At 42.8% G+C, this 12377-nt stretch overlaps 2 protein-coding genes across 3 annotated transcripts in view; one reads left to right on the top strand and one right to left on the bottom strand.

Annotated features, from left to right (window-relative positions):
- The first annotated feature begins 36 nt into the window (after positions 1-36).
- NOL7 (nucleolar protein 7) lies at positions 37-3194 on the top strand. Of its 2 annotated transcripts, XM_048940394.1 has the most exons (9): positions 37-258; positions 353-413; positions 489-547; positions 647-678; positions 1067-1151; positions 1534-1655; positions 1731-1808; positions 2778-2886; positions 2982-3194. In XM_048940394.1, the coding sequence occupies exons 1-8, from the start codon at positions 104-106 to the stop codon at positions 2849-2851; spliced, it is 666 nt and encodes a 221-aa protein (XP_048796351.1). In that variant the 5' UTR covers positions 37-103; the 3' UTR covers positions 2852-2886; positions 2982-3194. The 2 variants fall into 2 exon arrangements, with proteins under 2 accessions (XP_048796351.1, XP_048796350.1); XM_048940393.1 differs by having other exon boundaries at positions 2778-3194.
- A 361-nt stretch (positions 3195-3555) lies between these two features.
- The window catches only part of RANBP9 (RAN binding protein 9), a 37521-nt gene continuing 28699 nt past the window's right edge, over positions 3556-12377 (bottom strand). The window contains exons 9-14 of the mRNA XM_048940390.1: positions 11133-11323; positions 9435-9582; positions 7564-7685; positions 5455-5606; positions 4900-5011; positions 3556-4531 (exon numbers count right to left, since the gene is read on the bottom strand). Of these exons, the coding sequence (XP_048796347.1) occupies positions 4401-4531; positions 4900-5011; positions 5455-5606; positions 7564-7685; positions 9435-9582; positions 11133-11323 (856 nt within the window). The 3' untranslated portion in view covers positions 3556-4400. The remainder of the gene's footprint in view (positions 4532-4899; positions 5012-5454; positions 5607-7563; positions 7686-9434; positions 9583-11132; positions 11324-12377) is intronic.

Below are 12377 nucleotides of genomic sequence, written 5' to 3'. Positions count from 1 at the left end.
CGAGGCCGGAAGTCGGCAGAGCGTTTCCGGAAGTTGGCGGGCGGGTTCCGGAAGTTAGCGGAGCGCTTCCGGGTCGCGCTGAGGCCGGTTGAGGAGCGTGGTCATGGTGCGGCGGCACGAGGAGGCGGCGGTCCCCGCGGGCCCGGCCGCCGCGCCGCTCTCGTCCGAGGATGACGAAGCCCCCGAGGAGCTGTCCTTCGGCACGGCGAGAGCAGAGGCCGAGGCCAAGAGGAAGCTGGTGGGGGAGGCGGCTCGGAGGTACGGCGTCCCCTCTCCCCTTTCCGCTCCCCCTCTCACCCTGCGCTGCGCTCACGGCGGCTCCCGCTCCCTTCCTCCCCCCCCCCCCCCGCAGGCACCGGGAGCTGCTGAAGGAGAAGCGGCGGCGGCGGCAGGAGCTGTTCACGGAGCAGAAGGTACCGCGGTCGCCCCGCAGCCCGCCGCGAGCCCGGCAGGCCGGGCCCCGCGCCCTCATCACCGTTTCTCCGTAGAGAAGGAAGCTGCTGCCCGAAGCCCTCCTGCAGGAGCTGGCCGCCGCGCCGCTTGCTCGGTGAGGATGGAAGGCGGGAGGCCACTGGTGGTTTTTCGGGGGCACGTGGCTGTGCAAAGCCGGGCTGGGGCTGCAACGTGCTTTTCCCTTCTCTCGCAGAGCAGAAGAGCCGAGCCCCGCGGCTGCACCAGGTACGCAGAAAGCTTCATTTCCATAGCTCAGTTTGCAGAGAATAAAGGTGGGATGGTACCCCCCCATTTCCAGCAGTGCACGGCTGTTCTATTGCACTGATTTTTTGTCCTGTGTTGAATCCCATCGATTTGGGACTGATGGCAAGGAACAGCAAAGCACTGTTACTTTTTGGAGGGCTCCCCTGAGATTTAAGCCCTCCTCTTCAACAGCCCTCCTTGGAGAGCAGCACTGCTAGTTTTGACCAATCAATCAGAGCAGCTGGAAAGTGCCTTTTGCACTTAAAGATGGATGCTCGTTCACAGCTTGTGTTGCTTCATTTCTGTTCCTCTTACTTACAGTTCTAGATTGCGTTTTTGGGATATTTTTCTTCTGTTGAATTTTCCTTAGATAAACGCCCTGAAGGGGAGTCTGCAAAACAGAGTGAAGACCGCATCCCAGGACAGGTCAAGAAAGGCAAAGCAGGAGGCACCAGGTACAGCAGGAGCAGATGTGGGGCATCAGTTCAGTGCTGCAGCGCTGTTTCCTCCAGCCTGAGGTTGAGGGAGGCAGCCTGCAGCTGGATCTCCAGGATCTGTTTTTCACTTGATGCTAGCCCTGCTCTTGCTCTAATTGAAACAAGTGTGCGTGACTTAAGTCTTCTTCACTGTGCTTCTGCCCTCATCACAATGATTGCGTATGGGAAAGTAGCACTAGCCTCCTCTAAGAGGAGTTTGTGACTCCCACCAGTCAGGGCAAGCTGCTTCAGCTCTTGGCTGATCATCAAACCAGCACTGACAGCTCAAGTATCAAAATATTGACTAGCACACAATGTTTTGGGTTCTGTAACTTTGCCATGGATTTGCATTTCTAACTAGGTCAAAAGGAAACTATATTGCTGTGCACTTGAAAGATGAGAACTTAACAGGCCTCCACCAACAAACAGCAAAAGACTTCATACACAGTCAGCTCTACGGCCCCGGCACCAACCGCACAAGCGGTAGGCAGTTTTCCTTAGATCTGCATCTGCATTTGTCTGTATTAATCTTCATAATTAATATTCATCTCGTTACAGCAAATGAATTTTTTTCCATTGCAAACAAGAAAGACCCAGTTAAAAAAGCTGCAGTTCAGTTTGTGGACAAATCTTGGGGTAAGTAAAAGAGAAAAAAAAAATGCAGTTGGCACTACTCCATGCTTATATGCCTAAATTAGTGTTTAATTTTAGGGTTCTTTTTTCATTTTTAATGCTTTTCTGTATGTTACAGGGCTTTAGTTTACTTTACTTTAGAACATGTAGCAAGGGAGCAGAGCAGGATGCATAATGAATACTTGCTGGGGAGAATATGGAATGACGTGTTAGCTCCTTTTTTATACAGTTACAAACAGTGTCTTGGTCCAGAGCTGTGTTCACTTCCTAAACTAACCATTATAAGGCTTATGGCCTGAGCTGCCAAAGTCACTACGATCTTTGTAAGATCTTAAAGCAGAGGGAAGTTGTACCTTTGCTCTGTTAAAAAGTGATGTTAAAAAATGAACAAAAACAGACTTAACATCAGTTCTAGCCCTACGCTGCCGCTCAGCCACAGAAACAGATTCTGTGTGGATCATAGGTCTGGTATCCCATTGTAGTGGTAGGACAAGGGAGAATGGCTTTAAACTAAGAAAAGATTAAGTTTAGACTAAATAATTATTTGCTTGCTGTGGTGAGGCACTGGCACAGGCTGCTCAAACCTGTGGCTGCCCATCTCCGGACATGTTCAAGGCCAGGTTGGATGGGATCCTGGGCAGCCTGAGCTTGTGGATGGAAACCTCACCCCCTTCCAAACTGGCTTGATTCTATGGTCAAAAAAGATTAGATATCAATTTGCTTTTTCCACTTGTGCTTTAAAAGTGAAAGCACTACTGCACCCCATCCTGCAGGAGGCTGGCCAGTGGCACCAGCATGTGCCAGTGGAAGCCTTCTGTCCTCTATGAAACATGACTAAGAGGAAGTTTCAGCTTTCCCTTTTGTGCTTCTGCCCAAGCTTGAAATGCTGCAGTAATGGAATGAATTGCTGCTAGTCACACAGCTGAGCTAAGAACATGCTTATAGGCTTACTGGTTTTGTTTTTTGTTTAAGGGCTAGAAAAAAAGCAAAGAGCAACAAAGTTCACAAAATACTGGGTCGCAAGAAAGGTGACAAGTACACTTTGAAGACAGCTTTTTCAGAAGATGCTATCAGTGGACATGTACTGAGAGTTAATTTCTCCTCACTTACACGTAACAGGTGAACAGGTGCCATATACCCTCCACCCCCTTCTCCATCATTACTCCTCTCTTTCAGCTTCAGGCAATGGACAGTTTCACAAAGCGGTCCTGGTTGCCCTCTGCATTCTTACCTCCCCTGGCAGAAGTTGTTAGGGAAGCTGACACACTGCTGGTCACAGTCATGATGGCATATCCTTCAGGGGCTCTTATAAGCTCATCTCACAGAGCTGGACTTTGTTCCACGAGGCAGCTCAACTGCAAAGAATAAAGATGAATGATTTCATACTTACTCTTGTGGATGCTGTGCTTCCTAAAACCATCTATTGTTCCTGCCTTTTCAGTACCCACATCACTTGGGAGAGGCTGTAGGCTAGTATTAGAGTCCTTACATCACTTCACACAGCAGGGCCGCTTCTAGCCAGGCTTGATTACTTTCGAGGAATGTAATTTATTATTTCTTTTCCCCCTACCTTCAGGGAGTGTTCAACTTGCTGCCTTGACTTAGCAGTGCTAGCTCATGGTAAGAACACACCCTTTAATTTTCAGCAGCTCTGACAAGGGAGGTGGTATCGTAGGGTCCAGCAGTGAACCACCGTTCTAGGATAAAACTAGAACAAAGAAAATGTAGCATACAAGCCCATGCTACCACGTATGTAGAAGTAAGTTTTTAATGACTGGTTAATTATGGTATCACTACATTTTATTGCAATATAGTACTATTTAAGCACTTTTAAAAATGCAAGGTGTACAAAGATTAAATTAAGACTGTAAATTGACTAAATATTTGGTTTTTATATAAATAGGTCATAACCACACTGTGTTGACATGTAATACTGTTATCATACAACAGTTAAACTGGTGAGTCTACACAACAGAAGCTGTCTGTAGTTAAACAAGGAAACAAAGTTGAAAAGACCATGTTAAAACAAAAACTACTAAGATCAACAGGTTGGGATTGTAAGTAGCAACAAACATATTCACTCAGCTCCTGAGTAATTCAAGTTTTACAGTACACATTAAAAAATATCATTTCTTCCCATCAACACTATATCCAAACCATCAGGTGTTTATGCATTTTGCAAATTACATTGATTGAACTATGTAACAATGGGGGTGGCCGTTGGCAAGTCATCCTGCTTGACACATACATCACCCACATGCTGATACGTCCACGTTTCTGCTCTTCTGTCCCACCACAAGGCAGCAGGATTTTTGGTTTGTTTTAGACAATCGTTGAGAGGATTTGTATTTGTCAATTTGGATGTCTGACATTATCGGTGATACTTTCCACTCTTAGTTGTCTAAGAGGTTTAAAGATGGAAATTCTCTAACACTAAGTTAGAAATCGTTTGCATCATGCTGTAAACTAGGAAGCAACATAAAGCGACAGACTTGTCCTTAGTACATAATTAAAATTCCAAATTCCAGTCAGCAGAGCTGGTCTACTTTCCATAGTGAATACACCACACCATTTCACAGATCTTCAAATGCATAGCTAGTGTAGGTAGTCTTCCACTGTGGCAAAAGCACAGGATCCAATTCCCGATCGAGCCATCAATCCCAGACACTGTGATGCTTGTCCCATTGCCAGGGCAAGCGGTGGTTGCTTTGGCAGATTGTGAGTCTCTGGAAGATTAACAGCAGCAGTTAAAACATCTCACTTGGTTTCATTGTTTTCTTGTACTAGAAAACTCAGAATCCACAGACTTCCTTCCAAAGCTTACTCTCGTGGCAAAACAGAGCAGGAACAACGCAGGCACACTTTAAAAGTCTCTGCAGAGCTCTATTACTGAGCAACCCACTTTTGCTTTGAACTAATAAAAACAAGCAAGCAGCACATCTGCACACCCCCAAAACTCCCTTCTGCTCACAGGGCATTTCAATAGCTTTGTTCATCACTCAGACACCTCAGTGCTAGACCAAGCAAACAGCGTACAGTGAGCAATGGTGTGCTACCCTGCTTCCCTGAAAGTGCAGAACCCACCACGTCTTACCTAGTATTGCACTATTGAGTACAGAGCACACAGGTTCTCTCTGAATTGGGTCAAGCTGATTTCCAACAGGGCTGCTCCACGGATCTGAATATGCAAGTAAACTGAATGCATCCTGCAGGAAGATTATTACATCACAGCTGCATTACACCAGTGAAAACCTGGACCTTTTCTTAACACATTTTGACTCACGACTCAGAGCAGTCTCAAAACACAGCCAACTACCTGCACACAGCATGTTTCTGGCCTCTACCAATTCTTGCTAGAAATAGTACCTATGATTCCAGTGTCCAAGCATGGTTAGAAGTGAGATAAGGGGACACACTAAATTCATCTCTGCTTTTAACTGTTTTACAATATGAAGTTATTTTCTCCATGAATGTGCTACTTGGACAAGACAGGAGATGGTACCACACCACAGCTGACTGGAATACACTCAGACCAAAAGAAACCACAGTGAAATCACAGAAGTTTAAGCAAAACGTTGTTATGCAGCATGCTGTGAGAAGTGGGCAATGCAGTTGTTCACCTTAGCAGCAATTCCAAGACAAAGCATACCTTGAGCATTTTCTTATTTGCTGTGTTTTTGCCACATTCTCTTCTTAGTTGTTCACTCATCGCTTGCAATTCTCTTCCAAAATGGATCATTCTTTCAATAGCTGCTTGGCTCCCACCACACAGTTGACGCCTTAACTGACTTGAATCTACTTCTGCAAAAACGATATCGTCATCATCACCACCACCAGAGCGAAAACTAAAGCCTATGGATCTGGGGAATGCACTGATTTCACTTTAATCATCTGCCTTCTCAGGAGGGAAGCATGGAGGACCTCAAATCCCAGCACAGTGCACACCTATACTGCTGTTAAACAGGTCCTTAACGTTAACTTAAGGGGATTCAGCCAGCTGCAAAGGCTGCCTGCCCGTGCTCTTAATGTTGCAGTGGTTTATTTTAACTTACTAGATTACCAACTGAGTTTTACCCTAAAATTTTATAAGAACACCAATTAAAAAAAAAACACAAAAAAAAACAACCATGCATTTCTAGCTATCTTATTAATTCTTCAGCACTGCACTCAGAAAGATATGCCAGATCCTGAACCACTAAATCAGAGTGAAAAACCACAAGCACTACACAACAGAACCAAAACTTGCCAGAAATCCTCCAATGGCTTTAATGCTACTGTTATGAATGTACACAGTCCTTGCAGCACATACTAGCTTTCAGCCTTATTTTGTCATCAAGTGGAACGCTACAACTGCCTTCTTTGCTATTTTGTACAGTATTACAAAACACTACTTAGTTTTAAGCATGTACTAATGCAGTTTTTTAGTAGCAAAACACCCTTTAGCTTCTGTGAAAGCATTGCCTTTCTTAAATTTACAGCCACACATTCCAGCTAAAGAATTCATCCTTTCCTTGCTATTCTTCATCAAGTTTTTAAACCAGATCTTGATGTACAGATCACAAAGCCATTCATCCTTCCCATCTCAGCATTGCTACGTAGTGATAGATTTTCCACCACAATTTCAAACACTGTTTTAAAAATAAAATCAACAGTGCACTTGTTTCCTCAGAAGCGTGTCAGCTCTGGTAAGATGTGCCTATTTTGTATGTCACACACAGCACTAAAGACAATATGTAAATGCATCAAAAAGCTGCAGCAAACTTCTCAAACTGCACGATGTCAACAAAGCAGCCTGAGGAGCCACCTCTCTTTTTAGAAAAGAAGCACCCCCAAGTCTTCAAGCAGTGCTGTTTGTGGCCCGAAGGCAGGGAAAAGGCCAACATTGGAAAGTAAGCACTCTGCTCCCCATGCAGCCACTCTCTGTCTCAGCCTCTGTGGACAGGGCTGCAAAAGAATGAAGAAGTTTTTTGGTTTTCCTGTCATAGAAACAGGGCCGTGTTACCACTGTAATGTAGGGAAACGATCTGGGAAATAGAACATCCCTCCTATTTGTGGCCAAAACAAAGTTCTATTTGCTTTTGAACAGTTATGCAGTACCCACCAGCAAAGCTGCATGGTCAGCAACTGCACTTGCCCTTGGAACCGTGGAGCTTTTGTAGGTATCTGTTAGCAATACTGCATTTTGGAAGTTTACCAGTGATGTCCTGAGCTTCATACTTCACGTGAATCACGTATTAATTGGTATCTGTGTAAATTGATTGCTTGAGAAAACAGTTCTGCAAGAGCACAAGTGGCTGGGCTGGTCTCTTCTGTTTCTCAAGATGCAAATGGCAGTAATAACCACAGCCAGACTGCAGCCTGTGTGCTTTCTGCACTACTGGACAGGGACAGTGTGTGCCGTAACTGCCAGGGTAAATGGCATCTTTGTAAGCTGTGCTGTCAGAGGGCACTTAAATGTTCATTTGCCAGCAACAACAACAGGCATGACAATACAAAGCAGGCTAAAGAACATCTTCTCAAGAGTATTTCCTTAGAAACCAATACTAGTTTGCCTATCCACAAGTCACCCCTTCCCCCTGCTCCCACACTGCCAACAGACTGGCTACAGTTATGAGATGTACACATCATAGCAGAACAACAACAACAGAAATTAAGGTTTCAGCTAATATCCTTAATTTTCAAGTTGGGAAGCATTGCAAGTAAAAACATAACCTTGTTGCCATCACTTAATAAAAATGTAAGAAATATCACTGCAGACCCATTTCTGTGTCACATTCTTCCATTTCGTGATCATGTTTAGAACTACCATTTAGGAAGCCATTGGATGAAGTCTCAGCAACCCCATTGGAGTAGTGATCTGTTTCCATGTCTACATCATTGCTGAAATGAGAGTAAGAAACACAAGTTTTATTCATACTTAAATGCTTTGGGTTAAGCCCTCTGCAGTTTCAGCACAACACCTCACAGATGCTCATCCTGCCTGAGGAAATACTGCTTTCATGTATTACCAAGGTGGACCACAGGTTTTTTCCATAGCAACCAGAAATACCAGAGCAGCAGCAGGAAATATTAAGGCTCTCCCAACATTAGCATTCAGGAAAACACCATTTTCAGACTGAAAACACAAGATGTGTCCACCAGTATTCAGGTGTCAGTATTGTAACACTTTCTGAAGGGACAGCAAGACGACCTTACCTTGCTTATGCATCTGAACATAGAACGAGGCAGAGAACATGCACTGAAGAAACACCTTAGTTCTGCTTCCCCCTGTCCCCTTCTTTTTCAGAGCACAGCTAAGTAAATATGACACTCTCAAAATAGGCCTGACATTTAGGTAAATTATATTCACAAAAAAGCCTCAATCTCCCATTTACTCTCAGTGGAATTTCAGGGAAAAGGAAGAAAAGCCCAGAGCAATTACCAAGAACACCAAGACACTGAAAGAGTCAGAGGTAAATTCAACTCTGCAATACGCTTTGCTCACAGCAGTCACACAAAGACACTTTTAGGTGCTGTGGTTGCCATGGTGGCTCTGGAGACTGACCTTTCCTGATAGTACAAGCTTTAGAATAGAATAGGGTATAACTATTTTGTCACAATCTAAAACCTTTCACAGGACCAAAAAGATTTAGAGCTTTAAAAGCTTGCTGCCAATAGAACCAAAACACATTCAGCTTCCTCTGAAGATGAATGAAAGATCTCTTTAGCTGGGCAGCTCTACAATAAAGGAACTGCCTTCGTCCTGTGAGAAATTTCAACACTGAACTCTGCCAAGTTGTTCTGCAGGGATGATTGCTGACACAAATGCAAACTGGGAAAATTGTTACCCTTACTTTCTGCTAATGTCATCGCAATCTAACCGTGCTATGTTTTTGTTGTCACGTACATCTGAGTATCTTAGTTGATGCTTTGGGGAATGCATTTTGGACAACGCAACAAAGTACTTATGGATTTCAAACTGAATCAAGTTATGCTGCATTTGTGTTAGCCTACAGAGCTCAGTATTTATGCCCAGATTCATGCATCACTTTTGCTCTTTCTACAGGTGACAGCAATGGAAGGTAGGCAAACAATTCCTGTTATGTGTGCAATGGAAGAGTATCCATGTTCCAGATGTACCTCAATTGTGTTCGGCCAGTAGATAATGCACAAAGTGAAAGTATCCAGACAACTTTTTATTGCCTACACCATTTCCTATCCCATTTGATCAATACAGGGGAACATTCTTAGGAGTAGGGTGTATTTAGCTACTGCCTTCCAAACAAGAGCTCTTAAACTAATGTCAGTGGTGTAAATTAAAATTACAAGCGAGCTACGTAATCTTAACCCTAAACAATTTCTAAATTGACCATAAATAGCTGTCAGCAAGATAATTTATTTTTCTTCATTGCATTTCTTTAACTGAACAGGAAAAAAACAACCAGACTCTTGAGCTGGAGAAGTTAAAACCAGAGCAGACTCGAGCAATCACAAACAGAAGCAGTTATTTCTCCCTTCCCTCCAATGCCCTCCAATAAATCCTGTAACTGCTCTTGAAAGAAAAAAAATTCCACTGAGAACTCTTTGTAATAAAAACAATGTAGACAGCACAAGTGTTAATGTATGTTGGAAGTATCCAAGTTCACTCACCTGGAATAGCTGTTAACCTGCTGAGATCTTGATACATTTATGTTGTTAAGCTCTGGTACATTCAAGCTGGTGGCTGTATGCTTACTGTGACAGTAAGATTGATGCCCTTTATTTGATATTACTCCATTACTGCAACTACTTTCAAACCCTGAAAGAAAGTTTTTATAGTTGTAATTAATTACAAAGAACTTTGTAGATACCAATTTAAAAGTGAAACAAAAATAGCTTAATTGCTCCCAGTCACAAAATACTACATTTGTCAAACAAATAATCCTAAAAAGGCAGCTTCCAGGCTTCAAGTATTTGCACCTTTAAGGTTTCTACACTGCAGAAATGAAAACATTAAGAAATACTAGCACACAGATGGGAAGATCTTTTCAGTTGCACATATACATGAGTAAGACATAAAACTGAATCAACACAATCATTTATAAACATTTCTGAAAGAAGCAAGAACATTTAGGCCACTGTAATAATTAAGAATGAAAGCAGACATGTATCATTCTAATTCTTTATCACATAATTATCTTTGGAAACACACAGTAAAATTCAGTATTGAAATGTTTTCCATGCTGCCACATAAACACAACCCTGCTGCTTTCCTATATAATTATTTTAATTGCTAATATTGTGCTTTGCTAAATAAAATTATACCATGCTGTGAAATTATGACGCCTGGCTAAAACTTCTTCTGACCCCTCTAAAACATAATCAATAAACTGCCATTGGAAGCAAACATGTAATTGGCAGTCCTATCAAGCACAAACGTAGGAGCTCCCAAATATCATCTAACACAGAAACAGGTCAAAGGAAGGATTTATTATTTAAAAACATAAAAACAAAAAACCCCAATCACCTCCTCCCCCCACCCCACTGCCACTTTCTGCTATTCAGCAAATCCCAAATCTCAGTGTTCACAACACCATTTTACCTGCCTGCTTATTAAGAGTAGTGCCTCTGCTTTCAAAATAAGCAAGTTAGAGGTGCTTTCTACAAGACACCACGAGAACCCGAGGAAACAACAACAACTCTGAGCATAACAAGACTAAAACGCCTGAAGCAGCAGCTGGTATTCTGGATGCCACGGGGCCAGTTCAGATTTAAGGAAGAAACAGAACTGAAAATTGACAGCCTTCACACGCTACCAAAGCAGAACTGGCTTCAGAGATGACATGTTCAAGTACCATTTCAACATGTCCCATCCCTGTGCAGGGATCTCTCCATTGGCACAGGGCAGCCCTGACCATCTTCGTCTCCCACTGAAGCTTTGCCACCACTACAGGTGCTTTCAGAACAGTCTCAGCTGTGCAGACTGCAATGTGGCTGCCAGCAGTTTGTTTGTTTAACCTAGCTTGGCCAGCCAGCTCTTAATATTTCCTACTATTCCATGAACAACACAGACCACCTACTGGATTTCAGGCACCTTGCCTAAACCATGGATTAGCATCAAAATGACAACAGAAATTTCATGTCAAAACTCCGTACCTCACAGAAGCAATGATGTCTTAAAATTTCATTTCATAAATACAGTTCCTGTAGTGACTGGGAATAACAGACTTTGACTGTTAAATCTCTACTTCAGTGCAAAAAGCCTCAGCCCTAACAAAAACAGTCTATCCACAGGTTCAATGCTTTGTGACTTCTCAAAGCCATAGAAGAAAGCTTTACAGATTTGCTATATCCTCCACATCAACTTACCAGAAAAGTGTGTGCTGCTCCCTTTGCCTGTTGCCAAATTGTGAATATTCATTCCATGGCTGGGGCTCATGCTAGGGCTACTAAAAGACCGTGGGCTAACAGGGTAACTATCCTGAGATTTTGGACTGTGGCCTCCCAAACACCGCACTTCGCTGTCCGTACCATTCACCATCTCTATGAACTGGCGCACCCTAAACAAAAGACAAAGAAGTTAAGCTCGTAAAACAATTCAGACACTTCAATTTACAATGATATCAGTGATTTTAGTGTTAAACGCACTTTAAAACAGTCTGACTCAACAAAATGCTGGATGTCACTAATCCAATCATCAGCAAACAGAGTATTAGGCCAAAATAGGAAACTATGAAGTTTATGAGGGAGAAGAACAGGAACGTTATCTTTGAGGATAAACTCTGGCAATAAGTCCTCAAAGTTTAGAGCACTAAGATGTACTTTTTGTTTTGTTTTATTGGCAGGGGCAAGCGTATTTCTTCAGAAGGATACATAATTCTGTTGCCATGCCTGTTATTTCTCTCCAAGATAATACAAACACACTTTGACTGCCTGGAACAGTAAGGATTAAATGATAACTTCTTTAACATGAAACATTTACACCGGAAAACAGTTTAGTAAGCAAACTCACATACAAACCTTCCTTTTAGAGGTGGTTACTCTTTGTCAATTTTAAGTAAGGAGATTTTACTATGGATTTTGATGAAGCTTAGAGCTACTGCTTAATGTTTTAGGCTTAGGTAATCTTAATGGAGCAGGCAAAATTTAGCAAGACAGATTGAGAAAAAGGTGACATACAGTTGATGTTAGAGTGAGGTCTTTCATCAAATCACATTCTGTGATAAGTCTGCAGTACTATCACATGAATTCTGTTCAGCACTCGAGTGCGACAGACTTCAAACATTTCAAGTCAATTAACTGAGCGTAAAAATTCCAGTGCTTTGTTTTTGTATAAGGAGCAGATTTTTTCCCCACATTCCAATGTCGTGACATGATAAGCAATTTTGGAGGTTCAGCACAGCTGGCAAGTAGAAATGCCAGAATGAAGGTGAATATTGCATGCCCATGAAGCTACGAGGACTCTTGGGGATTAGTGAATTTTCACTGCCCAGAGAGGTTTGCAGTTCAGTGACAAGGAGTGCAACAACTCATCTTAAAGAGGTGTTTAACCTCAGTCAGCCATTTGGAGGAACAGACCAAACTCATGCCACAAGACTCTTAACCTTCTTGTAT

This window comes from Lagopus muta, chromosome 3 (genome assembly GCF_023343835.1).
Source record: "Lagopus muta isolate bLagMut1 chromosome 3, bLagMut1 primary, whole genome shotgun sequence".
In the NCBI taxonomy this organism is placed as follows: domain Eukaryota; kingdom Metazoa; phylum Chordata; class Aves; order Galliformes; family Phasianidae; genus Lagopus; species Lagopus muta.
The sequence above is the reverse complement of the archived record's forward strand: the minus strand, read 5'-3'. Positions and strand labels throughout refer to the sequence as shown.